At 46.2% G+C, this 25,418-nt stretch overlaps 8 protein-coding genes across 8 annotated transcripts; 3 read left to right on the top strand and 5 right to left on the bottom strand.

Moving 5' to 3' along the window:
• Positions 1 to 277: 277 nt before the first annotated feature.
• JR316_0006347 (Arsenite methyltransferase) lies at positions 278 to 2,016 on the bottom strand (the record flags this gene model as incomplete). The annotated part of the gene is made up of 9 exons (XM_047892096.1): positions 278 to 404; positions 462 to 607; positions 668 to 867; positions 918 to 1,073; positions 1,138 to 1,252; positions 1,309 to 1,536; positions 1,593 to 1,697; positions 1,750 to 1,868; positions 1,920 to 2,016. 9 exons carry the CDS (start codon positions 2,014 to 2,016, stop codon positions 278 to 280), a joined length of 1,293 nt encoding a protein of 430 aa, XP_047749445.1.
• Positions 2,017 to 4,632: 2,616 nt separating this feature from the next.
• Positions 4,633 to 7,294, top strand: JR316_0006346 (Transketolase; the record flags this gene model as incomplete). The annotated part of the gene is made up of 12 exons (XM_047892095.1): positions 4,633 to 4,670; positions 4,717 to 4,835; positions 4,904 to 4,996; positions 5,050 to 5,212; positions 5,264 to 5,577; positions 5,630 to 5,914; positions 5,966 to 6,202; positions 6,469 to 6,836; positions 6,892 to 6,957; positions 7,011 to 7,089; positions 7,145 to 7,195; positions 7,260 to 7,294. The coding sequence occupies 12 exons, from the start codon at positions 4,633 to 4,635 to the stop codon at positions 7,292 to 7,294; spliced, it is 1,848 nt and encodes a 615-aa protein (XP_047749444.1).
• Positions 7,295 to 7,821: 527 nt separating this feature from the next.
• On the top strand, positions 7,822 to 10,058 carry JR316_0006345 (Homogentisate 1,2-dioxygenase; the record flags this gene model as incomplete). Its single annotated transcript, XM_047892094.1, has 16 exons — positions 7,822 to 7,937; positions 7,989 to 8,055; positions 8,113 to 8,159; positions 8,212 to 8,278; positions 8,333 to 8,613; positions 8,669 to 8,723; positions 8,774 to 8,804; positions 8,860 to 8,991; positions 9,047 to 9,056; positions 9,110 to 9,178; positions 9,231 to 9,414; positions 9,467 to 9,548; positions 9,599 to 9,637; positions 9,694 to 9,769; positions 9,857 to 9,889; positions 9,932 to 10,058. The coding sequence occupies 16 exons, from the start codon at positions 7,822 to 7,824 to the stop codon at positions 10,056 to 10,058; spliced, it is 1,416 nt and encodes a 471-aa protein (XP_047749443.1).
• A 230-nt stretch (positions 10,059 to 10,288) lies between these two features.
• On the bottom strand, positions 10,289 to 11,127 carry JR316_0006344 (uncharacterized protein; the record flags this gene model as incomplete). Its single annotated transcript, XM_047892093.1, has 2 exons — positions 10,289 to 10,892; positions 10,946 to 11,127. 2 exons carry the CDS (start codon positions 11,125 to 11,127, stop codon positions 10,289 to 10,291), a joined length of 786 nt encoding a protein of 261 aa, XP_047749442.1.
• An 815-nt stretch (positions 11,128 to 11,942) lies between these two features.
• On the bottom strand, positions 11,943 to 13,043 carry JR316_0006343 (uncharacterized protein; the record flags this gene model as incomplete). The annotated part of the gene is made up of 1 exon (XM_047892092.1): positions 11,943 to 13,043. One exon carries the CDS (start codon positions 13,041 to 13,043, stop codon positions 11,943 to 11,945), a length of 1,101 nt encoding a protein of 366 aa, XP_047749441.1.
• Positions 13,044 to 14,307: 1,264 nt separating this feature from the next.
• On the bottom strand, positions 14,308 to 15,890 carry JR316_0006342 (uncharacterized protein; the record flags this gene model as incomplete). Its single annotated transcript, XM_047892091.1, has 3 exons — positions 14,308 to 15,515; positions 15,566 to 15,706; positions 15,863 to 15,890. The coding sequence occupies 3 exons, from the start codon at positions 15,888 to 15,890 to the stop codon at positions 14,308 to 14,310; spliced, it is 1,377 nt and encodes a 458-aa protein (XP_047749440.1).
• A 1,234-nt stretch (positions 15,891 to 17,124) lies between these two features.
• Positions 17,125 to 21,095, top strand: JR316_0006341 (uncharacterized protein; the record flags this gene model as incomplete). Its single annotated transcript, XM_047892090.1, has 5 exons — positions 17,125 to 17,760; positions 17,817 to 18,569; positions 18,620 to 19,010; positions 19,069 to 19,266; positions 19,336 to 21,095. 5 exons carry the CDS (start codon positions 17,125 to 17,127, stop codon positions 21,093 to 21,095), a joined length of 3,738 nt encoding a protein of 1,245 aa, XP_047749439.1.
• Positions 21,096 to 24,043: 2,948 nt separating this feature from the next.
• Positions 24,044 to 25,318, bottom strand: JR316_0006340 (Cell surface mannoprotein MP65; the record flags this gene model as incomplete). The annotated part of the gene is made up of 6 exons (XM_047892089.1): positions 24,044 to 24,266; positions 24,318 to 24,428; positions 24,478 to 24,589; positions 24,647 to 24,695; positions 24,754 to 24,832; positions 24,963 to 25,318. The coding sequence occupies 6 exons, from the start codon at positions 25,316 to 25,318 to the stop codon at positions 24,044 to 24,046; spliced, it is 930 nt and encodes a 309-aa protein (XP_047749438.1).
• Between the last annotated feature and the right edge of the window lie 100 nt (positions 25,319 to 25,418).

The raw sequence follows: 25,418 nt of genomic DNA, 5'->3' as shown, positions 1-25,418 counted from the left end.
GGTAACCTAGCGACAATGAACCACCCACTCTTCTGCTTTGACCAGGACTCGCCATTGAATGTTGCTATGCTGTCAGAGCAACAAGGAATTTCCCCAGCGTCCTATCCTCTTCAAGAGGGACCAGTCCGACAGGTTTGAACCGACTCGTAAGGCCACAACAAGTTTTTGGTATTTTATATGTTCTCTCCAAGATATCGTGGCGTGATCATATTGTTGCAGAGTATAGCGAGCCAATATATATAGTTTATATACCACAGCCTATAGGTGGCCAGGACGCTCAATCGGCGTCTACCAAATCCTCCTGTCCTTCGAATTTAGAAAGCCAGTTTTTGATCCCGCCTTTTAAAACGTAGGCGGTCGATTTATTATCATGGTTAGCTTTGGAATTTAGATAGTCCTGGTACCTTGAAATCCAAGAAAGTAAGCGTTAAATAACTGCTTATATTATTGGGGTGGCTTACCATCCAGCGCATCGAGGCCCTCTGCCATTTGAGCTTTGGCAGTAGAAAATGACTTTCTTTGTATCCTTAAATCGCTCATAGAAGGCCGGGAGTTCGTCGAAGAATGTTTGGGCGTGGTGGTTGTGGCTGCCTCTGACATGGCCCCCCTTATAGGTAAAAGTTGTTTGTGAAATGGGGAGAAGGTATAGTTTGATATTTATACATACAGCATGATCATTCCTGCGAACATCAATAACTGCAAATTCGCCTGCATCTCCCTCACCGCGTATGAGTGATGCTACTTCCTCCGCTGTCATGGATGCTGGAGATGATTTTACGGTAGGGTATGCGTCCCACCAGCGGAGCAATGCCGTTGGTGGATTGGGGACGGGGCCTCCTTCTTTCTTAGCGTAAATCTGATATGATGCTAATGAAACTGAGATATGTGATTCAAGGGAGCTTCAAGAGAAAACTCACCGGCCCACTCATTTACATCGTAACTTGGCCTTTGTGCTTTGGATCCCCGAGGTGCGGGTGTGCAACAGCCTGTAGTTGTGGTGCTACAACCGCTGTTACTATCAGACTGCTGGTAGTAAACACTGAGATCACTCTTGTTGTCGACGAAAAGTACATCTAAAACAATAGTTCGAAAAGATGAAGAAAAGAACTGTGGAAATATAAGACTTGCCTGAAAAACCAGCATCGTTCAAGAGTGATTTGTACTGCTCCAGAAGCAGAGCACCTGAGATACATCCGACATACGATGCGAGATCATCTTTGATATATCCCGGGAGCTCCTTCTTTGCAATGATCTACGTGCGAATTGTTAGATAACGTGTCATAAGTCGTGATGGACGACAAAACAAACGTCATCGAGGACGATCCTTCCTCCGGGCTTCAGTATACGGTGCACCTCCTTCAGAAGATGAGCCTTGCCGTCAAACGGTAAAAGATTGATGACACAGTTGGACAGAATACAATCTACTGAATCGGGCTCAATAGGAAGGGGCTCAGTTAACAGTGCTTGCACGAAAGCAACCTGAGGAGGTTTGAGGCCCTTCTTTGCAGCATTCTTACGAGCTAGAGATATCATGTCCTGCGTATCAAGGGCAAATTAGAAGGTGTTATAAAATAGATTCAAATACAATGTACCTGGGACATATCAAGGCCAATCGCTTTCCCGGTCGGCCCTACTTTATCTGCAGCGAGCAAAACATCGATTCCACCCCCCGATCCAAGATCGACTACGGTTTCTCCCTACATTCAAGCTTAATAACGACCTACTTTGAAGTGGTGATCTTCCTCTTACCTCCTTGATTGTAGCAGCGGCGACTGGGTTACCACAGCTCAACCCCATGTGTGCATTCTCGGGCACTGAACGCAGTTGTTCTTCCGTGTATCCAAATGCCTCAGCTACTTTGTTGGCATCTAATATTTCGTTATTATAGACAGCTAGAAAGACGTAGAGCGCCGACTTACAGTCTACTGGGGCACCCTGCCTTGCACGGTCGCTATAGGCTTCATTGACGATTTCAACAATGTTACCAAGATTCCTAGAAGTTGTTGCGTTTTCCATTGAAAATTAATAACAAGATTCTTGCGTTATTTAGAGGACGAACTAGGAGAGGAATGATTCCAAGAAACAATTGAGAGTGAACCCATGATGAGGCCTGCGAAGAACCGGCCACCGTCGAATTTCAAAGTCATGATCAAATTCGCTGTTTGCCGCAAAGTCATTTATAGACTCGGCAATAACTTGCCGGTCTTTGTTCTTTTTTCTCTGTGGGTTGTCGGCTATGGGTTGTGGGCGAAAGATGGCAGATGCGATTTGACATGGACGGCATGTACCCTTAACGACCTTGCCCATTACAAGGTAACTCTAGCAAAGTGTGAATATTCCATTGTTTAACGGAGCGAAGTTTAGGCTATTGCACCATGCTTGTGATCAGCTCACGTCGAGATGGCTTGATTAGGCGCTCGTTGTTATTCGCAGTAACGGTCGCCTGGCGTGTACGGTATCCGAACATTTAGTGCTTAAACTATATAATCCTTCTAAATCTAACTAACGACACCATCTCGTTCTCTTCAAAACCCACTCATACGCCCACCACAACGCCCACACATCCCTCAATAATGGACACACTCAATGTACGGACAGCCTGGAGTTCAAGTTATCTGAACCACGCTCCTATGTACCCGTACAACCGAGAGAAATACTTATACCCTTACATTAAACAAGGTAATAGCCTAATCTTATTGATATGATGGAGTTTGACCTTATCAAAGAAACACGTCGGCAGAGAGAACAGCCCAGCAGGACTACGTCGAATACAGGGATGCACTTTGGAATAGTTTTGCTGATTCCCCTCCGGCATACAGCTCGCCATATCACATCCCCCACGATCAGTTTAGTCAGTGCGCGGATACCGACTCATACAGTTCGCCTCAAGCATTGTCACTGGGTGACTGGTGCCATAAGCAAGAACCTCCACGTACACCTGAGAAAAGAGCGTTATTGTTATCTAAATCTTCCAAGAGTGGTGCAATGTCCCCTGAAACCAAAAGGCACAAATCAAAATCCCACCGACCTCGATGCCATCAAAGCTTAGAAAGTCAATTTATTGACGAGACCCTCACTAGCGGAGAAATGGTATGGGACTTGCGCACCAGCCCGCGCACAGCTAAAGTCGCCGACGGAGATATTCTGTATCATCCACCATTCAAAGCTCCAGCTCTTCCGGAGAATATCAAGGTTGCGATGATTGATTTTGACCAGAGCGAGCTGGCTTGGATTATGAAAGCTTGGGGCCCAATTGTTGTCAACAATCAACACGGTCCGATTAGCTTGGGCGACGTCTTGGATTCTATATGCTATTATTTCTGTCAACCGCTCACAGAGGGAGATTTCAGACTGTTTATATCCACTTCAAAGGCGCAAGATCGCATTTCAAAGGCATGGAAGGCAAGACATCCGCTGTCCAGTCCGATAAACCCAAATACAAAATTAATTTATCGAAGGGTTGACCTCCTGCCAGGTTTGTTCAAATTTTACAAACTGAGATTTCAGTGGACCTCAATGTGGGCATGCCATCTTTCTCTCAGTCTTCGTTGAATTTATCTCGCTAGATTTATGATTGTCACAGTATGCTACAGTACGGACATGTTTGTCACTATTTGTATTAATATAAATATTTGATATCCATGAATGCTTCAGAGTACTTTCATGTAAAATGGTGTTGGTTGAGCGTAGACTCCAAAATACGACCGAGTTGCCAATGAGTCGCTCAGAGTTGGCTCAGAGTCGCTCTCAGCGCTGAGCGCCAGTCGGTCACCTGACAAATCGGAGTTTAAAGTATGTCGGACTCTGAACCTTTTTTTTCAGCAATTTTTCACAGAAATCTTTCTGTATTCTTTCGCACTGGACGACGACGACGACGGTGATGACGATCTGGACGATGTAAGTTCTTCTCCATCAAAATTTGGTTTCTACTTTTGCTTTTCATTATCTATGACGATTTCAAACCGAAAGCTTTAGGAAGTGCCGTCTGAAGGGCCCCTTCGGGAGAGACCCAAGTCGATTCCCGGTTCTCTGATTTTTTTTCTTCCTTTATGCTTGTCTATTCTATTTTTCGGATCCGAATTAACATGTCATTTCACAGATAACCAATGGGAAAGTTCTATCTCTTTCCACAAACGTGCGTAAAAGTAGAAGTTGGTGGATGGGACGTGGCACAACGCTTTTGGGAACAGGGTGGTTATCACAGGGTTCACGGTTTAATTAATGGTCTGTGTATCGTATTTCCTCCTAAATATTCCATGTCGTACAGTAGCTCAATCGATGCATTCACATATAATAACTCGCTTGCAGTGTGGTGAAGCCTTTTCTAGCCCTTTTTAGCATATTTTGGGTGTGCAAATTTATGACTTCGTGCTCGTCTCCCGCAAGAAAACCAATTCATCTTTCTTTGTATCGGTGTTCGCCTCGGTCATTTTCAACCATGGAAAAGGCGGATCCGCATTTCATGTAGGTCGTGAAGGGATACAGCCGCGCTCATCATTTTTGTATGGGAGTGCAAGCGGGTGGATCGGGGGAAGTGTATGTCCACTTTCAGACTATGTGGTTTCCTCTTAAAGCGTGCTTGCTCCACTATTCTTGATTCCATTCCGATCTTTATCTTACACCACCACTACCATGGCAGAATTTCCTATCGACCTCAAGCAGTTTAAAAAGTTTAGTGTTTTCACATCCCAATTTTCTTCTTCTAATTTCGTGTAGGTTGTCTCTTGACCCCCACAACCCGACCCTCACTGCCGAGCAAAAGGCTGACTTGCAGGCGAATATACAACTCCTGCGGGACGCCATTGTGGTGTTTACAGCCACTGGCGCCGCGCGAGGTGTTAGTGGACACACAGGCGAGCCTAACTTACTCCGCGAGTGTGTCCACTGGCTGACAATATCATAGGCGGTGCATATGACACCGTTCCAGAGGTCTGCATTCTTCTAGCACTGTTCGAGCATTCCAAGGACTTTTATCCCGTTGTATTCGACGAAGCAGGTATGCGTGTGTTTTGCATCGGAAGCTCTTCGCGATATGACGTCGTGCTGCAGGACACCGTGTGGCTACTCAATACATTCTCGCCACCCTCGAGGGGTCGCTTCCCGCCGAGCACCTCCTTCATTATCGAGAAGCGAACTCCAAACTTCCAGGCCACCCCGAGCTGGGCTTGACTCCTGGCGTCAAGTTTTCTTCAGGACGTCTCGGCCACATGTGGTATGTGACATGACCCCGCCATGATAAGCAGTTTGTTCATTGGTCACTCAGGCCTCTTGTCAACGGCGTCGCCCTCGCCAATCGCGACAAGACCGTATTCTGCCTGGGTTCCGACGGCTCGCAGCAAGAGGGCAACGACGCGGAAGCCGCCAGACTCGCTGTTGCGCAAGGGTTGAACGTCAAGCTCCTCATCGATGACAATGACGTAACTATCGCCGGGCACCCATCGCAATATCTCCCGGGATACGACGTCACCAACACTTTGGCGGGCCACGGTTTGAAAGTCGTAACCGTGCAAGGTGAGGACCTCGATGAGCTATGGGGCGGTATTAGCGCTATCGTGACGCACAATGGTCCAGCGGCGGGTAGGAAAATGTTTCATTTTTCCTCTTGTTCGTGTTGTTAACGTCATTTCAGTTATTGCCAAGCGAGTCATGGCTCCTGGCATTCCAGATATTGAAGGAAGCTCTCATGGACACGATGTAATCCCTATCAAAGCGGCAGTCAAATATTTGGAAAAGAGAGGATTAAGCAACTTCTCCTCGATATACGATAACATCAAGCCCGTCCCAAATCCATACATATACTCTGGTTCCACCAAAGAAGTCGGAGCAAATCGTGTCATTTTCGGAGAAGCTGTTAACATGGTTTTGGATACCCTTAGCAAGGAAGAGGCGGCGAAGAAGGTCATGGTCATCGATAGTGCGTTCCGTGACTTTGCCTCATATTCTGATTCTAACATATCGGTCTCAGGTGATCTCGAAGGCTCAACCGGTTTGAAGGTCATCCATCAAAAGCATCCTGAAGTGTTCGTCCCCTCCGGTATCATGGAACGAGGCAATTTCTCTGCCGCGGCCGGTTTTGGTTTCGCACCTGACAAATTTGGAGTATTCTCAACTTTCTCAGCTTTCCTCGAAATGGTGGTTTCAGAAATCACTATGGCGCGTTTGAACAATTGCAATGTTCTCAGTCATTTCTCCCATTCCGGAGGTAAGTATAAATGTATATTCTTTGCATTAAGAGGTGAGCACGTTGCTAAACAAATTCGCGTATTCTAGTTGATGAGGTTTGTCCTTTTTCTTCATAAATATTATTTTCTAACAAATTATTCGCTTCTTTCAAAACTAAGATGGTCGGTTTTTCATTGATCGCTGGTGCAACGTGTACTGACATTAATTGAAAAGGCCGACAATACATGTCACTTTGGTGTGGTTCTTAAATTTGACTTAATTGGACGAATATTAATCGTGGATTAGGTGTCAATAACATGTATGCCGACAATGGTTTATCTGACGTACAATCTTTCCTCTACTTCCCGGCTGATCCTGCACAAATGGTCGCCATCGTCAAGCGCGTCTTTTTTGAACGTGGCCTGAGGTTCATTTTCTCCACACGGTCCAAGGTGCCTTGGATCCTCAAACCCGACGGCAAGACGAGGTTCTTCGAAGATGACTATGAATTCGTTCCTGGCAAGGATGACCTTATCTTGGAGGGTAAGGCTGGATACGTGGTTAGCTTTGGAGAGATGCTTTATAGGTCTCTCGATGCTGTCTTGCGCTGTAGAGAACAAGGATTGGATGTGGGTCTGGTGAACAAGCCCTGTTTGAATGTTGTGGATGAACAGGTATCTCTTTTTGACCCTCCTACATCACAAACTGAAACATATGGGTGTGTCATAGATGACAAGAAAGATCGGAACAAGCCCTTTCGTATTGGTTGTCGAATCATTTAACCAAAAGACGGGGGTATGAATATCAGAGTTCAAATTATAGCGACACTCATTTTCAATCATTTGTAGCTTGGGTCTAAATATGGCACATGGCTCCTGGAACGCCAGCTGACGCCGAAGTACGGCTACATGGGTACCACCAAAGAGGGTAGGTCCTCTCACAGAGTGTCCTGTCTAACAAAATTTGATGCGATTTTTTCCAGGCTGTGGGGGGTTATGGGAACAAATTCCATACCAGAACCTTGATCCTCAATGTGAGTGACTTCATTTTCCTGCGATGTCTCCAAGGTCAATATGCTGATGGCTATTTCTTCGCAGCGATCATCGTCAAGATCAAACAGCTGTCTCAATAGAAAGAACGCCCCATGGGAAATGGAAAGATGGCTGCTGCAGAAGAAGGTCAAAGAAAGATGGAGAAGAATCTGTTTGTATCCTAGTATGTCCAATCGTTCTGCAATATCATTATCGGTGCGATCCACTCTGTTTTGAATTGTTAAATTTGGGCTCCGTATGATTGAGTCTGCCAAGGTTGTGCGTAAATCCTACTTGATTGGGATATGTCTGACCGGCGATCTCGAGCGTCATTGGCCACGGGGTACGGCTTCCAAATCTCATTACGCCCGTATGCGTCCCTCACTGATGCATTACACAGCATGAGTATCCCATTCTGACTGATTTCTTACAATTGCCACACCAATATCATGAAAAGAACCTTTCCCGCTTATATCTGGGAGTTTCCATCTTTATCAAGAGAGGAGACAAAGAGGTATATATAGCCTGCGATCCTCATTTGAAACAAAGCACACTCTTTCCTCTCTCCATCCTTTGGATATTGCATCATTTGTCTAGTCCTTTTAAACGTATTTCAAGCTTTTAGGTCATGCCTCTGACAGCATCTGGGACGTCTGCCGCTGGCTCTTTCTCGACTAAACCTATCGAGAAGGACCCGTACAAGTACCAGGTCGGGTTTGGCAATCTGTTTGCCAGTGAAGCCATGTGAGTTGGTCTATTCCTGCTCTTTGAACCCTGTGACGAACGCGGATGCAGCCCAGGAACTTTACCAGATGCCCAAAACAGTCCTCAAAAAAACAAATATGACCTTTATACTGAAGGAGTACGTCCAGTCAATGACCTCTTGGTTCGGTCTGCTGATTGTTATCTATGGTTCTAGATGACCGGAGCTTCTTTCGTTGCACCACGGTCTGAGAACGTGACGGCGTGCGTATGCTTTCTGGTTCGTGGAGACAATTGGGTGGTAATTGTTCTGCAGGTGGCTTTACCGCATTCGGCCCTCTGTCGCTCACAAAGGCTTTAAACGTTTACCCGATAACCCGGACGTGCGTAGCCATTAACTTTCACCACATTAATCATATTCATCCTTATTATTTCAGCTCGAAGCATGCTTCCTTCCTCTCAATCCAAAAGTACACATCAGTCCTACCCAGCTTGCTTGGCACCCCTTCGATCTTCCTCCTGACTCGGCCAAGGTTGATTTCGTGGATGGGTTGAAGACCATCGCAGGGAACGGGGATCCCACCTTGCATGAGGGCCTCGCAATCCATATGTATCTCGCAAACACCTCAATGGAGAAGAAGGCATTTTGCAACAATGATGGAGACATGTTGATCCTTCCTCAGCAAGGCCGGTTGGATATCCAGACCGAGTTTGGCAAGTAAGTGACATACAAGCTTTATTTTGAGTATTAGGACTAATCATGTTATTTTTAGAATGATGGTTAGATCTGGAGAATTATGTGTCATCCAACGAGGAATGAAGTTCAAGGTCAGATATAGTTCATTTGGACGATGTCAGTTTTCTGAAATGCACCGTAGGTCATTCTCCCTGACGGACCTTCTCGAGGATGTAAGGGTGTTTTTTATATTTTTTGTTCATATATAGGCTGACTAGTTCACGCTAGACATCCAGGAAATTTATGGACAACATTATTCTCTGCCTGAACTTGGTCCACTGGGAGGACACGGTCTTGCCAATGCACGCGATTTTGAAACACCCGTTGCTTCCTTTGATATCGATCAAAGCCATTGGGAAAGTGCGTATTGTCTGTTACTCCTTTTATTTCGTTCAACTGACTTTGACTTGTTCAGTTGTTTACAAGTGAGTAGATTGTCGTTCAGGTTCTTTGTCGGCACTTATCAATGTATTTATAGAGTTGGTGGTCAATTACATTTATGTTCGCAGGAGCACACTCCGTTTGACGTGGTTGCATGGCATGGAAAGTTCGTCAATCAAACCTCAATCGTTTTTTCGATGCTCATGGATGCATGTCAGATATGTGCCTTACAAATACGCATTGGAGAAGTTCGTCAATGTGGGAAGTATTTCGAAAGACCACATCGACCCATCGATCTTCTGTGTTCTCACTGCAAAATCGAAGCAACCGGGAGTCCCTCTGGCAGATTTCTTGATTTTCAGTCCTCGATGGAATGTTGCAACTGGTACTTTTAGGCCTCCTGTACGCCTTTTAATTTTCTGTCCAAGACACATTGGACTTACAGTAACCATAGTACTACCACCGAAACTCGGCCACAGAATTTATGGGATTGCTCTATGGAGAGTACGGTGGCCGTAGTGATGGATTCAAGCCAGGTATATTATACATCAGACCTTCCCTTCCCTACCTCTTACATTTTTTGTAGGTGGTGCCAGCTACGAAACTGGTTTTTGTCCCCATGGAGGTTTGTATATATCCGTTTTCTTGCCCCCCACCCCCGCTAATACGAAAACGGTGTAGTTTCCTACGACGAGTTCAAAGGAGCGTCTGAAGCTTCCTTGGTCCCGGAACGAATTCATGAAGGAACCATTGGCAAGTTCATCAAACACAACTTACGTTCACTCTTTCCTAATTGATTTTTTAGCCTTTATGTTCGAATCTAGTTTGATGTTCACCATAACAGATTACGCAATGCTAAGATCAGGGAAGCTGCACGGTCAGTTGTTAATAATTTTTCAACTTTCAACTTCTCATAAAGCGTTCTAGAGCACGAGCCCGCAATGTGGGATAACCTCAAAGCTCAATTTATGAACCACATCGACGAAGTTAATGCTGATCTCAAGGCAGCTGGTCTTTCCGAGTTAGGCTCCGAACTCAAGCAGTGATTTAGTTTGCTCAACATTGAAAGAAATGTCTTCATGTGTATTAAATATCTAACTATGATAAGCTATGTCATATAAGGAACGTGGTATGTGTAGGTGCAATATATTGGTCCGTCGAATTGAGTCTACATGTTTAACGAGTGTGACAATGTGGCAGGTACATGGCATAAGGTGTTTGGATATCGACCCAGTCGTGCTGAAAAATTTTAGTAGTAATAACAGTCTGATAACCGTTATGCCCTTTTAGGACGAGGCTTTTGGGGACTCCGAAATTTCGTTTTTTCCGGTGGGACTTGTCCACTGCGCGTAGGGTATCGACGGGGCGTGATAGGAGCCGAAACACTGTGAGTTACTATTACGTTTGGGGTGCCACTATGATACCCAAACTGTGGCTCGTTTATGGGAGCAGTGGATGTTGGCGTTTTCTCGCGATCATCTTCATAATTAAAGTCTATCGCGGTGAATTCTTCAGCTTCAGTGCTCGAGGTGATCCTTCTTCCACTAGTCCCAGAATAGACGGATGCTGGTGTTCCGTAACGGGACGCTGAACCAATCTCGGTTCTGCTGTCATAATCTTCGAATATACGTTCAGTCGTCTCGCTTCTCCCGGAAACAGACCCAGTATATATGTCCTCGTCTTCTTCTTCTATTGGATCGTCGATGCTAAGCTCGCGCGTGACTTCGGGATGAAGATTTCCCTCAAGGAAGAACGAACTTTCGGTATTGAGCGAGGACACAGATGCCCAACGAGAGAGCCCATTAACCAAACCCCCTTTCTCTTCCTTGTTGAAGACATAATTCAATTCTTGCTCGGACTCTGAAGGCGAATCGTAGCGCCTGTGAAGGAACAATTGGAGCAATACGGTACTAAAGAAAGCAACGTCGATTACCTCACACTCTTGCCTTCGAGAGCAGGTTTTATGATGGTATGGAACACAGGATTATTCTGCTTCTCATCATTGGAAAATTCAAAACTAAAGTCTCTCTGGAGAGACGGCACAGAGGGTCCCTGCGAATTCATACGACGAGTTCCGGAACTCTTTCGGCTTTGTTCGCTAACTTGCTTGGGCATTTTCAGTCGATAATCTGCAGTGTAAGAGAACAGAAAGTTGATAGTTGACGTTACGTATTAGGGGAAGTAATGGAGACGCCCATACAAATCTTCCTGAGCTTATATGACTTTTTCCAAGATTATTTAAGCACAGTAGGCCACCACAACTTACGATGTTTTGAAATAGGTCTCGAGTACACGTTTTCTTAGATCTTTTTATCTTTATGCCTACATACGGCCAATTTTCAACGCACTAGATCGGGCCACTGCACTATAATGTGGCCATCGTTGTTCAGACCTATGCATTACTATTTCCAGGCCTCTTTAGTTAAGTCGAACTCTCAGTACATACTGGGATATCGTTCACTGTTGATTGTGCGGAGCTGAGCAATATTAATTGCTGACGAGTTACTCAAATTTGACGTGTCATTTTCCTGGCGCTTATTGAAATCAATTTCGTGGGAAATGACGATGTCCCTGCCATGATCCATCGGTGTGTGGCCCAGGAAGTAGCCTTCAGCGGATGCTTCAATCTGGCATCACAGACGCCTCAATCAGCGAAAGTGGGCATTGGATATTTGTGTATATCAAAAGTTACAGCGCGGTGCATAATCTAAGTCGAGTAAAAACTCGATGTTCAAGGAATGCGAAAGGTCGACTAACAAGTTAATAATAGCTTCATGAAAGTAGACGGGGAAATGGAAACCAATATATTAGGAGATTAGAGTCTATGAATCTGGAAGTGTAATAGTACTACTGAACTCGAAAGATAACCGGAAAAGGTGTTATAGACATTAGCGAATAATTCAAGAAAGAGAGAAACCAAACAAGCAGAGTTAGAAGTGAGCCTGGGATTCAAGGAGATCGCTTCCAGTGAAACCGCCAATCCTTGCCCACTTCAATGGTCTCCCCTCTGTCACTTCAGCATTTACGGGCCCCATGTACTTTCGTCTAGGTTTGGGTATGTGCGCATTCTCCCGACTCATATGACGCTTGAGGGCATCCGGGCGGGTGAACTTCTTGTCGCACAAGGTGCAACAAAAGCTGGGGGCCTTGTGCTTACTCGACATCTGGTGGCGACACATATCGCCTCTGTGGTAAGTTCCCATATTGGGGCATGTTTTGCACTGGTAGAATTTCTTCCCTAGTGCATCATACTCGACAAAATATCCGCAGTTTGGGTCTTCCTTGATGAACTTAGAGCGACGCCTTGTGGGGACCAGAGCAGAGGCATGGGAAGAATTAGTGAAGTCGGCGGAGGTGAAGCACTGGAAAGAGATAGCAGCTGAAGTGGGGGCAGTTCTGGACGATGGCGGGGAAGCTTCAGTGGAGGGTAAGGCACTCGAACAATCTTCTATCTTAATAGCAATTGACATACGTTTTCCACTTTGGAAAGGTTCAGCATCAGGGAGCGCTGTCCCCTCCGAGAGTCCAGCCAGGGGAACATGTTCGCGGTCCAGCAGGCTTGGAACGGGTGGAGTGGAAGTAGCGTCCAAGGTACCAACGAAAGATTCGTCAAAGATAGACTGGACTGGTGGTAAATTCATAGTTGGATCAAATTGCGTGAATGGAGGAAATTCGAAAGGAGCAACGTCGATCTGATCATGCGCGTTAATAGCCTGTGTCGGTATCTGCGACAGAGAAGCGTTTGGTTGGAAAGGTTGCAAAAGCGATGAGGAATCTTGTGCGTAGTTTGTATTGAAAAGGTCCTGGAAATTATACGAGTAGTCGGGAGCCGGGGAAGTATAATTAGGAAGGAAGGCGTCCTCTGCGTACTGACGGAAGAAAGGATTTGCATTGAGACTTTGTTCAGTCTTTAGAGGGTTGCCACCATTGCTAACCCATGGGTTGTTGAGTGAATATGGATGGTAGTCGCCTTGTATAAGCTTTGGGTTGACAGTCCCATTCCAGTTCTGAGAAAATGCTGTTGTGTTCATGGTTTTCACTGTGTAGAGGAGGATGCGATAGTAGTATGTGAAGTTCTGGGACTCCTCCGTCCCATTTTACCCAAGTTATAACCATCATCGTTGAAAACAATGCGTGTCGACTCGCTTTGCACAGAACCCAGAGCGGGAGAGCGGTCCACCAGGAGTAGAGGGCGCGCATTGACTAGTACACTGCTGATACGCTTTGTCAAGGTCGATGTAGAGGTGCGTGCTGTGACAATCATTGCCAAGTAATCAATGGCCAAGCGTAAGCCCGCTTTGAATTGCCCCTTTGAGTTGCGCACCTCGGGAACACGGCAGAATCCTATGAGTTTCGGCCTTCCCTTCCACTGATCCCCATAAATAAATCATCCTCGTTTTGGGTGGTATAAAGACATCCTATATCAACTAGGAATCAACTTGCCACTAAATGCTATACATTCAGCGAGTAGTGACCAGTAGCAAACTCACCAGAAAGCGTAGAGACGGGCCGTCTGTAGTAATAATTAAAATGTAATAATAATCAATTAGCGCATTGGATTCCATATATGAAGGTGGCACAAGCACTCCATTGAAAGAACAATGGGAACGCGTCGTGGTGACAACTTCTCCAACGGCCTCAATAGCCTCGCTTTGTCTGTCTCTCTCTAGGGCCATTAATCGGAGCATGATAACGCAGGCTGTGCCGCCGCTGAAAAAAATCCCAAAAGGAACATTGATACTAAATCCTGTGATAGATTGGCATATTCCAGAAGTTGTGTACGGGAAACTCGTTGCGTTCGTGTGAACGCAGGTGAACGCCTCGTGTTAGGGGCACTGTGCGCGTCGGGAGGTTTAGCCGCTCACCTGTCATCAACAGTCACGTTCACGATTCTCGGTACGGCCCGAGGGAAATGCACGAGACCCTCGAATGGGAAGTTGATTTGGAAACTGAGCTCTGTTATGCAAGTTATACTACGTGTTGTGTAAATGAAGGAGTTCGACAACAGAGTGAGACGCGATGGTGCCTTACTCTATGCCTATGTTCCGTAACATGCTGGGGTCCGTGGAGTGATCATCGTAACCAAGAAATTGACGTTGGAGTAATGCGTGAAATGAATGAGGAAAAAAAAAAAGAATGTACAGTATCGAAGTCAACGAAAGCAATGCGAGGGTAAAAGACAAAGACAAAAAGGAAATGATAGGAAATATCCAGTGTACAATGCGGTTAACATTTGTTACCGAGTAAAGATGGTGTATGCTGATGATAAAGGAACGAATAGTGTGAAATGTGAATTTAATGGCGGCGGAAGAATGATAGACGGTGTCTGAGGCGAGAAGGCGTTTTCTTGTCTGTTGTCGGGTCATGAGAGGCCCCAGAGTCACTGGAAGGGAGACCAGAAAACGATACGGAGAATGGGCGTGAGGTAGTTGCATCCACGCCTTTCGGTTCAGGAGGTGTACTACTATTCTTTGCCCGTTCAGAGTCGATGTTGATGGTCCTCTTGGACGATAGTGCTTCTGGAAGAGAAAAGAGTGTGCTGATCCGTTTGCGGGATGGAGACATATGAACTTGCACCGAGGAACGGTGGGAACGAGGTGTTTCGGGAACGAACGACGTTCTGGAATGTGTGGAACAAGGACTTTGGATTTCACGGGCCTTTGAGTGCTTTAAGTGGGGAGAATGAACCTCTTCTGGAATTTGTAAGGACGCTGGAGAGTATGTTGTTGAATCCAGACCAGAGAGAAGGTCGCCAACATAGTCGGGCATGTCGACTGTAAGGTCAGCCAGAATCTCTTCCTTGGAACGCGGAGAGTCACGCCAAATAGTGATACATCCAGAATTCTCGTCGACCGTAGAAAGCTTCTGTGTTGAATTAATTAAGGCAGTCTGAAGCAGTGACGGTGATGCTTGCGGGGTCGCAGGAGTTGAAAGAGCGGTAGAAATGGTGGGGTTGGACTCTGTTTGCATGACCGAAGTACTGGGGAGGCGAGAAAGAACGTCTTGTGGACCCGGAGGCACATATACTCGTCTGCGCGTGCGGTTGCGGGTCGGCACACGTCGTCTAGGTGACTCGAGAAACTTTGCAAGATTCGAATTCGCCCGTGACGCTGAAGGTTCAGAGCTACAACTTGCTTCCGCGGGAGCCGGTAACGATGACATGACAATGGCGAGACGTTCTTCGAGAACCTTCGACACCTCAACAGCAGAGAGTTGGCGCCTCTCCTCCATCCACCGTTCGCATTGCAGGGACCTATATAGTTCAGGGTCGGTGTCTCTGTCTGCTAGAAGAACATGAAGTTGATCCAGGCGCGCCTTGGAGTCAGCAATGCTGTTGCTCAGAATAGAAAGAACCTTCTTCAGCGAAGCCACTTGGAGTTCTTGAAGGCTCTTTTCTTGCTGACAACGAGCGAATGTATCGATCAACTCCCGCTCAGCTTTGCTGTAACGTTTATTTCTTTTGTTGTCCGCCTTTGAATGAAATATACCCTCATCTGTTACACCTAGAATGGAATGTTGGAATAGATAAAAGAGATGAAGGAACCAAGCATACTTCGTGATATGACTCTGCGATCCTTGGATTCAACGTCCTGTATCCATCTTTCAATTGGTTTGGATTCTTTAGCGGTAAGATTCTGAGAAGAAACGGGTGGCCTCTGAGTTGCTACAATGCCCTTTGAATACCTGGGTTCGCCTGTTAGAAAAACCACCTTATGAAGTATCAAAAACATTCACATTTTAGACCTGGAAGGTGGGCAATGTTGCTCCGAGGAAGCCTGAACCTCCCAAAAGTTGGTAAGCTCCTAATGCAATTCGTATTAGCTTTGCGTAACTGGTAAGCCCGTCCAACTTGCCTTGAAGACGCGTTTCTTGTCCATTTCCAATTGTGGTGTACACTGCTGCCGCCTAGCAGTCACAGGACATTTGTAGATTGTTCATAAAGAATGGCGAGGAAACCAGCAAAGGCGAGAATAGTCAAAAGCAAAAATCCTTGATTGTTGCACAATCCCAACCGTGGTCCTGGCGAGGACGATGACCTATGAGCAATATATTACGTAAGATCATGTGACTCGGAAAGCGCCGCCTTGGGCGGCACACGCTGGCACGCGTTTTTTGAGTTTGTTCATGCTTGATCGGGAAACATTGGCCACGGTTCAATTCGACCCACGACAACATTGGCCAAGCCAGTGACTGTTCACAAATAAGTCATCTGTCGGAGCTTTAAGTTTAACTAGTTATACCTGTAACAATGTGCTATTAATTTCTGGATCAATTTACATAATCTCGGCAAGTGCGGCTGTCCACTTTGGTCAAGAACTGATAATTTTGAACAATGTTTTCCGAGCACTGAAAGGTTTGGTCAATGCGCAAAATGTATTTAAGCTCATGTAACTTACACATTTAATATAATTTGGGGAGATCATAATGCACTAGCGCTTGCAAATTATTCGAAGGACTTTGAAATTAATTTCCGACGTATTTTCCAAATTATACAAATACATATCTATGCTTCAGTTTTGCAATTGTGGATCTCTTGTACACTAACATATCATGTTTCAATTAGATTTCCGTATCTTTTAACATTTTTTTGGTGATTTGTGGGCCATTTTCAACCTTCCAACAAGGTTTCGGCACACTCAAAAATGATCGTGATTTAGAAAAGTTTAAACTCCATTTCAATTATGACAGCCAAACAAGTGTAATCTAACACCGCCAATATGGCCACTGGCCAACTACTACAACGTAGTGCTCCCGTTCTTAATTTCTTCCGAATGTCAAAATTACAAACGACGACTTTCGCTCAGGCTCAAATATTGCAGAGGTTTGATCGAAAAGGTGAACCTATCATCCCAAACATTACCTAGTCATCATCACTTATTTTCACCGCTCATCGCGTTTCAGCCTATGTTACTCTAATGAGACGCAGCAAAGATCTCATTTTCTCATCGCTGACGCTGGCGATTACCTAGGGAATTATGATTCAGACCAATGGAAACAACTATATAAACCGAGGAGACGGTCTTCCAGTTCATATACAGAAGCACACTCATTTCCTGACCATACAAATCGCATTATCTACAAACCTACATCGTATTTTCAAGCATATACAAGATGCCGGAATCCAATGGGTACCTCGCTCCCCATCCTCCCTCACTTTTCCCTTCATCCGAGAAGCAGGCTTTCTCTGGGTCAACAAACTCCTTTTCCTCCTCGTCGTCGTCCGCATCCGCAAGTTACTTTGATCGTCATTCTCATGGATCATCTACCTCTGCATATGCAACCGACATCACTCCTCCTATTACGCCCACCTACTCCAACTTTGACATAGAGTTGAAGCCAGGTACCGTCGCCTCAGCTGGTCCATTTCGTGACGAACGTTCGCTGCAGGATCATCTCACTGCTGAGCATCTGAACAATTCAATCTTGAGGCCAATTGTTACTCTGGAGGATGACACGGTCTATAAGTCGGACAGCGAGGATGATAGCGGTGTCTTCGATGCCGTTGCGAGCTTCAGAACTAGGCTCCTCAACTCCAAGCAAACTGTAACCAGTCAACGGGCGTTGAGGATCATGGATAGTCGCACTAGCTCTGCTGAAGGCATGGCTACTAAGGACAAGGATTTTGTTGAGGCGCCACCCAGTGTGAGTTCTGCTTCGAAGATGGAGGGAGGAAGTGAGGAGGAGGAATTCGTGTTACCCCATGACTGGGAGAATATCTACGACCAGGGTATGGCTGCGATATGGAAGGTACATACAGGTTTCACCCTTTTGTATCTTCTACAAACTCAATGAATTACTTTCAGGAATTCAAGGAAAGCGTCTACGGGTTCAACCCCCAAGACCCTGAACCACAGAATCTCCCTCTTCCATATGCAAACAGAAGCGAGCCTAACTCCCGGTCCAACGATTTCCCCATTTTTGACCGCGATTCCGACGTCGGTCATCAGCTTGGAAGAGACAATATCCCTCGTGGAATGGTATTCGAAAGGCTTCCACCTACCCCCCAGGCACCAGCGAAGCCTAAGATTCGACCTGTGGAATCGGAGTGGGATGTTTCTTCCTTATGCCTAGGCACCCCGTCTTATGTGTCTGGGTCCTCCTTTCCTATGTCGTTAATACCATTTGTCGCAGCTCAGCACGCTTCCGATGTTACTCCCTCCCCTACTACAAACAATGATGCATCTTGTTTGTCCCTTTGCGATGGTCCCTCCTTTGAGTCTTCTGCGTCGATCTCTACGTCTCTCCTTTCCCCTGCCCAACAGGACACCAGTCCCATCTTGTCCCCCGCCATCTTCAACGAGTCATACGCTCAAGGAAACGTACCTGTCGTTTCTTCCCCCGCCCCCGTCTCTAGGTTGATGTTCGCTACTCGTCGTGAACATCGTTCTTTCCCCGTTGCATTGACTGGAGAGAATCTCGATATGGCTGCTATCATCCGCCTTGAAATTGCTACGAACACTGATCCCAGGCCTCAACACCTTCCCCAACCCAATCACGGACACTATGTAGCACACGGACTTCCAGTTACTAACGCTCAACAGCAGCAAACTATACCCGTGAGTACTTGGTCTTTTCCTCTTATCAATATCTCTGACTGTGATTCTAGCCAATGGACATTAACAGCTATCCTTCTTTTTATGATCATTCTTTCAACGACTCCACCATGCCCGAGAGCCACAGCTACCAACAGTTCATGATTATTGCGTCCAATTGCTATGATGAGTTGACGCCGGAAGAAGAGAACCAATATGAGTACCCCAACGCGATTTATCAATTCCTGACACGCCGCCCGGATTTCTTGCAGGTCAAAAATGTTGCCAAGAGCCCCTCACCATCCACCCTCTCCCCGCTGGTCGGACTTGGGTTGGGCTCTTTGACGGATGGCGCAGTTCGACCCTCTTCCTCGATTACAAGACTTGAAGACGAACCCAAAGGTGTCGCTGGCGACTCCAAAAAGCCTGCGGTGGGCATTCGCCAAGCTGAACATTCTTCTCCTCGTACGTCACCTTCCATTCACTTCTTTCATACTCCCAAACATTCATCTTTTATCACCAGATGTCGATATGTCTGCTGGTCAATGCACTGCCGAAATTGAGCCCATGGGTGTTCTTTCTTGCTTGCAGGCCATGCAGTCACGTATGTCCGTGAGCCTTCGTGGCCGTCGAGAACAACAAAAAGTTCTCGAGGGTCCGAATGGAGATCATAATGTTCCCCACCGTCAGTCTTCGGAATCTGGGCAATCGTCTTCGTCTTGTAAGTTTTCTCACTTTGCTTTTTCATCATATCGAGTTGAGCTGATGCTGTGTATGTCCTGCTATGTAGCTGTCGATATGGCTTACATTGCGGATGATGAGTCAGTGGTTATGCCAGTGGCTGCTACCTCTGAATTGCATCTTCGCAGCCAGAATCGTACAGAGTCTTGTTCCTCGGGGCCGAACTTGCGCGCATCTTTCATGGCCAATCCGCTCGAGGCTGGGGCAGGTAATGTAGTAAGCGAGCCACATGGTGCTCCTTCTGGATCTACAACCTCCCTCGAACGGCCTTCTCTGGACTTGGTATCCTCGCGTCGTCAATTGCTCTTGAACTCAAGCAAGCGACTTTCTCGTTTCTTCCGTTCTTCTCCTTCCGGTTCTTCTGCCTTCATGAGTTCTGCGCCTGTATCATCTTCTGCTGCTGCTTCCACTCTCGACCCTACTGACCTGGCATCTACTATTGCCAACACATCTGCTGTAACTCATCCTATCACTTCCACTATTGCTGCTTTATCTCTTAATCATCCTTCTGACTCGCTTTCTCATGGCTTCGAAACTGCTACTGAACCATTTTCTGGCAACGTTTCTCGGGATACTACATCGGACTTACTTGGGACTCTTCCCAAACCCTCTGGACATGAGCCACCTCTCATGGACACTGTACTTAGCTCACCTGAACATCCTTCATTCCTTTCCCGAGTGTCTCCTCTTCACCAACTTGCCCGGTCTTTACGATCCACCCACCATCTTGCCAGGCCCCGAGCTAATGATGGGTCACCGGCTTCCTCGTATTCGTACAATGCGCAAAATTCAGACGTCAGCAACCTTGGACTCACGGCGTTTGTTTTGACTCCGGAGAACGATCCTAGGAGTCCTTGTTCACTATCGGCTGAGTACTTCCATTCTGATAGCTATGTTCTTGGCTGCGAAAGTGCTCTCCCTCCTACAGATCATTCCGCTCGGATTTCTTCCTCCGCTTCTACGGATCGTGTTGTCGCCATTCCTTCTTCTTCTTCCGGGGGTCTTGCGCCCAGCAAAAGCATGGACCTCGAAGCGCTCGGAATTGGGCGACCATCTGGAATGCTTGTAACCTCGGTATCCACTATGTCGACCGCGGAAGAGTGCCAAAACCTCGCTGAGCTGGCATCTGCTCCATCCCCTGCCGCTGACGATCTTCAAAACTCTGGTTCCGATGATACCGACCTTGTCATCGTCTCCCCCCAACCTTCCGGTTCCCCGACGACGCCCCGTCTGTTCTTCAAGGTTCCCAGGTTCGCTAAGCGCAGGCTTTACGACATCCCTGAACAGCGGACGCCTTCCCCGACATCGTCTGCTCATCGCATTCGGACTCGCACGCCTACTCCCCACTCAAAGCTCCTTCTTGCACGCCAACCATCGGAATCTCGCAAATGGTCTGGCGGCTCTGTGCTTAGGCGGCTGCGCTCTTCCAGCAGGGTATCTCCCGGTCCCCTCTTCACCAACAGGAAGGGATCCAACGAAGATGGAAACGGATCCAATGAGGATCCAACTGGTGATATCGTTCCTGATACCAGGGACAACTCGGGTACTTCATCTCAGGGAGACAATGTTCCTGCTCTCCCTGCTGCAAAATCGACCAATCGACTTCGACGGTATTTCAACAAGATCACGCGAAAGGCCGTCTCTGTCTTTCCTAAGCGTTCGCGTTCTTCCACTGCTCCTCCCTCCCAATTGCTGTCTCCGGGCTTCATCGAGAACTTCGACGTCCCCCAACCCAGCTTTGGTGTTTTCAGGAATACGAGTGATGGAAGAACTGGGCCGTCCTCTAGGAAATTGCAGGTACTTTTCTGATTTCTGTACTTTATCTTGGACATTTCGGACTTCTTGGACACTGTTTGGACAATAGACAATGTAGTGTAGATAGATAGTACTAGAATCGCCTTTTGGACCTTAGTGGATAGATGTGTAGACGTACATGTATATTCTCTCTGATCTAATATAGGCCTGTAGGTCAATTTTGTTCCCGTTAACATCGTATCCCTCATCAAGTTGCCATCAAATCCTAAATACGATACTCAATTTTCTAGGGAATTGCCTTTCATTGGCTACTTCGAGCTTCAAAACCCTCTGAGTGTGATACCTCCACGGACATTTTCCGCGATCTCGCCATGTATACTTCGAATTATCTCCCCCAGCCTTGAACTCGCCGCTGCATCGATAAACTCGACAGTCTCTTTGATCAAGATTTTTTCCACATCTTCATCATCCGTGAATTTGATTGTCCAAATCAGGTCCTGTTCGACTATCTCGTCCGATTTGGCTGGCCGCAGGAAGTAGCTCATGTGGAGAACCGCTGTCCTCTGATACTCGTCGATGGTGACTGCATGTACTTTGCTGGTACTATCTCCTATATAGGGTCCTGTGCTAAGGAGATGGGCTTTAAACGCTTCATTGTCCATCCGATCGGCGAGCAGCGGATTGCGGGAAATGAGGTAGTTGTGTCCCCATGCGTGGATTGCATCTGATGACCGTATAGCCAAGATCTCTTCGAGACCTGAAGGTTGGGCATGTTTGGTGGTGAGGTAGAGGAGCTTCTTGTACAGAATCGAAGGATTCATTGAGGCGTCCGACAGTGGTGGTGGTGGTGTTACACCTTCTGGGCCTTGTAAGGCGTTGATTTTTAGCACTAACTTGTATTGGTCAAGACAAAACTTGAACGTTGAATGCATGAATCTTTCAGAACCAAACCTAAGCAAAGCGCGTGACTATAGTATGGCTCCTTCTAGTTTCAATCATAAGACTCGGCCCAGGGTGTGGAGTGGACTACAGAATTTTTTACACTATACGGTAGCGCTACATGGTCTGTATCCATTAACACGGGTTGAATGCATCCCCCTGGAGCTTGATTTTTGAAAATATACCAAAACTTCTTTCGTTGTCGTTGGACTTCCACAGCTGGTCATCATATTCAAAGGCAAAAACGGAGACACTTGTATCGTCCCGGCAAGCACAATTGATGTTGAGGAGAGCATTTCTTTCATCAGCTATCGAGGGAACGGCCTTTCCATTATTTGCTCCCCTAGAGGGCCAACCGGTTCTGAATGGATTGAAGCATCGGTATTCCAGAAGAATTAAAAAGAAATTGGATTACTCAGTGATGTAGATTTTCTTCCCAGGACAGGCTTTCTGTAAAGCTGGTCTGACAGTCTTGAAGACGAAGTCTCCGGCTTGTCCCGAACCGACCCCTCCATCATAAAAGGCACTGTAGTACAAAAACGAGTTGGTGACGAAATCTGATATGAACAGGAATAAACAAACTGTGCATTGGCGCCCACGAAATCCGCTCCGCAAAGTTGAGGGTTGTCCCGGATTTCCACCCAGGTGTGGACAGTCGATACGGGTGTATGTACGCCAACCGATCCAAGATACCCTATTCATACATAAGGGAATAGAAAAGTAATTAAATTGCCTCTAATTCATACCTCTAACATCGTACACTTTAGCCATAATGTTCCCTACAGAGTCGGCAACCTGATACAAATTTTCATGAGGAATCTCACTGGCCAAAAGAAATGTTAGTATCACTTACTTCGTTTCCGATGGTTAATCCGATGTATCTTCCGGCTCCGTATTTGTTATACGCATTTCTAAATGTCTGAACATCGTTGCTAAAAGAATCAACGCATAGCTCCGCGAATTGCTAAATTCAAGTACTTTATTTGAGTCAAGCTATTGGCGATGGTACCCTGCCGGTGTTAATAGATTTAGAAAAGCTTTTTATGGACACTGGTCTCCACTAACAGATTGAGCAAATATTCCAGCCATGATTTGCAGTCCAGCCGCCGCCGCCGCAGACGAAGCCATGTCCAGTGCATTGCAATCAAACCCAAGAATACGAAGTGCTTTGAAGCCTTGAGCTTTGGCGTCATTAGCTACCTGTTTCCACTGCAATGTTTCAGCATATCATTGTGTGGTCAATGAGGCACTACATTGGTTCTTACCTGAGCCTGACTGCGACATGAATAGGAGGACGAGCCTCCGATACTATTGGAAACGGCCAGTCCAGCAAAATTGTTGTTCCCAAATGTTGCAGGTGCAAAAGAAAGAAGGATTATGCTGGCTATGGTGATTGTAGAATGCATTTTTTCGTTGATAGACTGTAAAAAGAGAGTGAGAATAAGTTCTAGCGAAACTCTGCCCTATTATAGCGAGCCAAATTACTGTCTCTTATGTCATTAGTGGGGAGAAATGAATACTACGGTATAGCTTCAGGACATATCTGTAGTTATTAGTCAGTTCGTTCAGAAACCATGAGATACAAAGCAATATTGGTAGATGCTCAACTATTCTTCCTAAGGGCAAACTTAGTGAATGTATCAGACCCAAAATCGTACTAAAATACATTCTTGGAATATCATTCTTCTGCTCGCAGCTGGCTGACGTTACATAGTCCCTACAGATGCTATAGCACCTCATTTTAGGGCATTAAAATGACATTGATGAAGCTATATATAGAACGCTCTCAACTTCGTATCCCTCAGTTCGAGAAATAGCGAACCCCAATTGTTATAAATCCTTGCCACTTCTCTAAACTGGCTAGGAGTGCTTTCAGACCAATGATCCCACTGGGAGATCCCGTGAGGGTATGCAGAGATCGCCTTCGCATTCGTGTCCAGGATTGAAGAAATAGGGTTTAATCATTATGTTATTAATAAAATGTTTTGAGACCAGAACTAATATGCAGGTCTTGTTGATAGTATAGAGTTTAGTATCCTGGTAGCCTTTATCGGTTTTACAAATTAGCATGCGTTTAAAGCGTCTCCTGGCAGGATTTTGCCGAAGATTCCGAAGCTCTGTTCAACGGCACCACCCGTCTTCCACAATTGGTCATCGTATTCGAAAGCAAATATTGTCATGCTTGTGTCACGAGCGGCACAGTTGATGCTGGAAATTGCGTTGTGCTCATCGGGTACGGATGGGGCTGCATTTCCATTATTGCTGCCTCGAGATGGCCAACCAGTCCTGAAAAGTAACTCAGTTTATCGAGACTTTGATACAAATGGAATGACGTACTCGGTAATGTATATCTTCTTTCCGGGGCACGCAGCTTGCAACGCGGGTTTGACAGTGTTGTAAAGGAAGCTACCAGCCTGCCCTGAATTTACACCTCCGTCATAGAATGCACTGGATTAGAGTATTAGATGTGTCGGCTTGAGACAAATCTTATGCTTACTGTGCATTTGCCCCAACAAAGTCGGCACCACACAGGGCGGGATTGTTTCGAATGTCAACCCAAGTGTGTACAGTGGAAACGGGGGTTGTAACGCCCACCGATCCGAGGTACCCTATTCCAGAGCATTAATGAACGGCATAAAGGCTTCATAAATTTGTATAGGAGTTACCTCGGACGTCGTATACTTTTGCCATAATGTTACCAACAGAATCTTGGACCTATAGAAATGGTTAACTTCTTAGATCGCAAAGAGCTTCTATCAATGGTGGTGCCGACCTCATTTCCAACCGTCAATCCGACATATCGGCCTGCTCCATATTTAGTGTATGCTGCACGGAATGTTTGCACATCATTGCTACAATCAATGAACTGTTAGCGCAAATACGCTAAGATAGAAATGCAACTGTACTTGATTTGGGTCATGCTAGCTGCAATAGTTCCCTAAAGACAAAGAAAGGTTGAGACCAAGGCATAGAACATCGTACAACTCATTTACAGATTGTGCATAGATTCCTGCCATGATTTGGAGGCCTGCAGAGGCTGCAGCTGAAGATGCAAGGTCAAGAGCATTGCAATCGAACCCGATGATACGTATTATCTTGAATCCCTGGCTTTTGGCATCGTTGGCCAGTTGATTCCACTGAATGACTTGGTTACTAACCGGCATCGAGTTGAGCAAAATACATTTACATACCTGAGCTTGAGAACGGCAGCCATAGGTCGTCGTTCCTCCTGGACTGTTCGAGACAGCCAGGCCTGACATATGGTTAGTCGCCAGTACAGGCGCCGTGAAGCTGAGAAGAACGGTAATTGCGATGGCGGTGAAGGTCCTGTGGAACATCTCGAAAGCTACAGTACATTTACATTGACTTACCCTGTATTTATAGGGTTCGAGAGGTCGAGCACAGGCTTGGAGTGATTCTTGCACGGATCGTAAGTCG

Source organism: Psilocybe cubensis, chromosome 5, assembly GCF_017499595.1.
Source record: "Psilocybe cubensis strain MGC-MH-2018 chromosome 5, whole genome shotgun sequence".
NCBI lineage: Eukaryota > Fungi > Basidiomycota > Agaricomycetes > Agaricales > Agrocybaceae > Psilocybe > Psilocybe cubensis.
The sequence above is the reverse complement of the archived record's forward strand: the minus strand, read 5'-3'. Positions and strand labels throughout refer to the sequence as shown.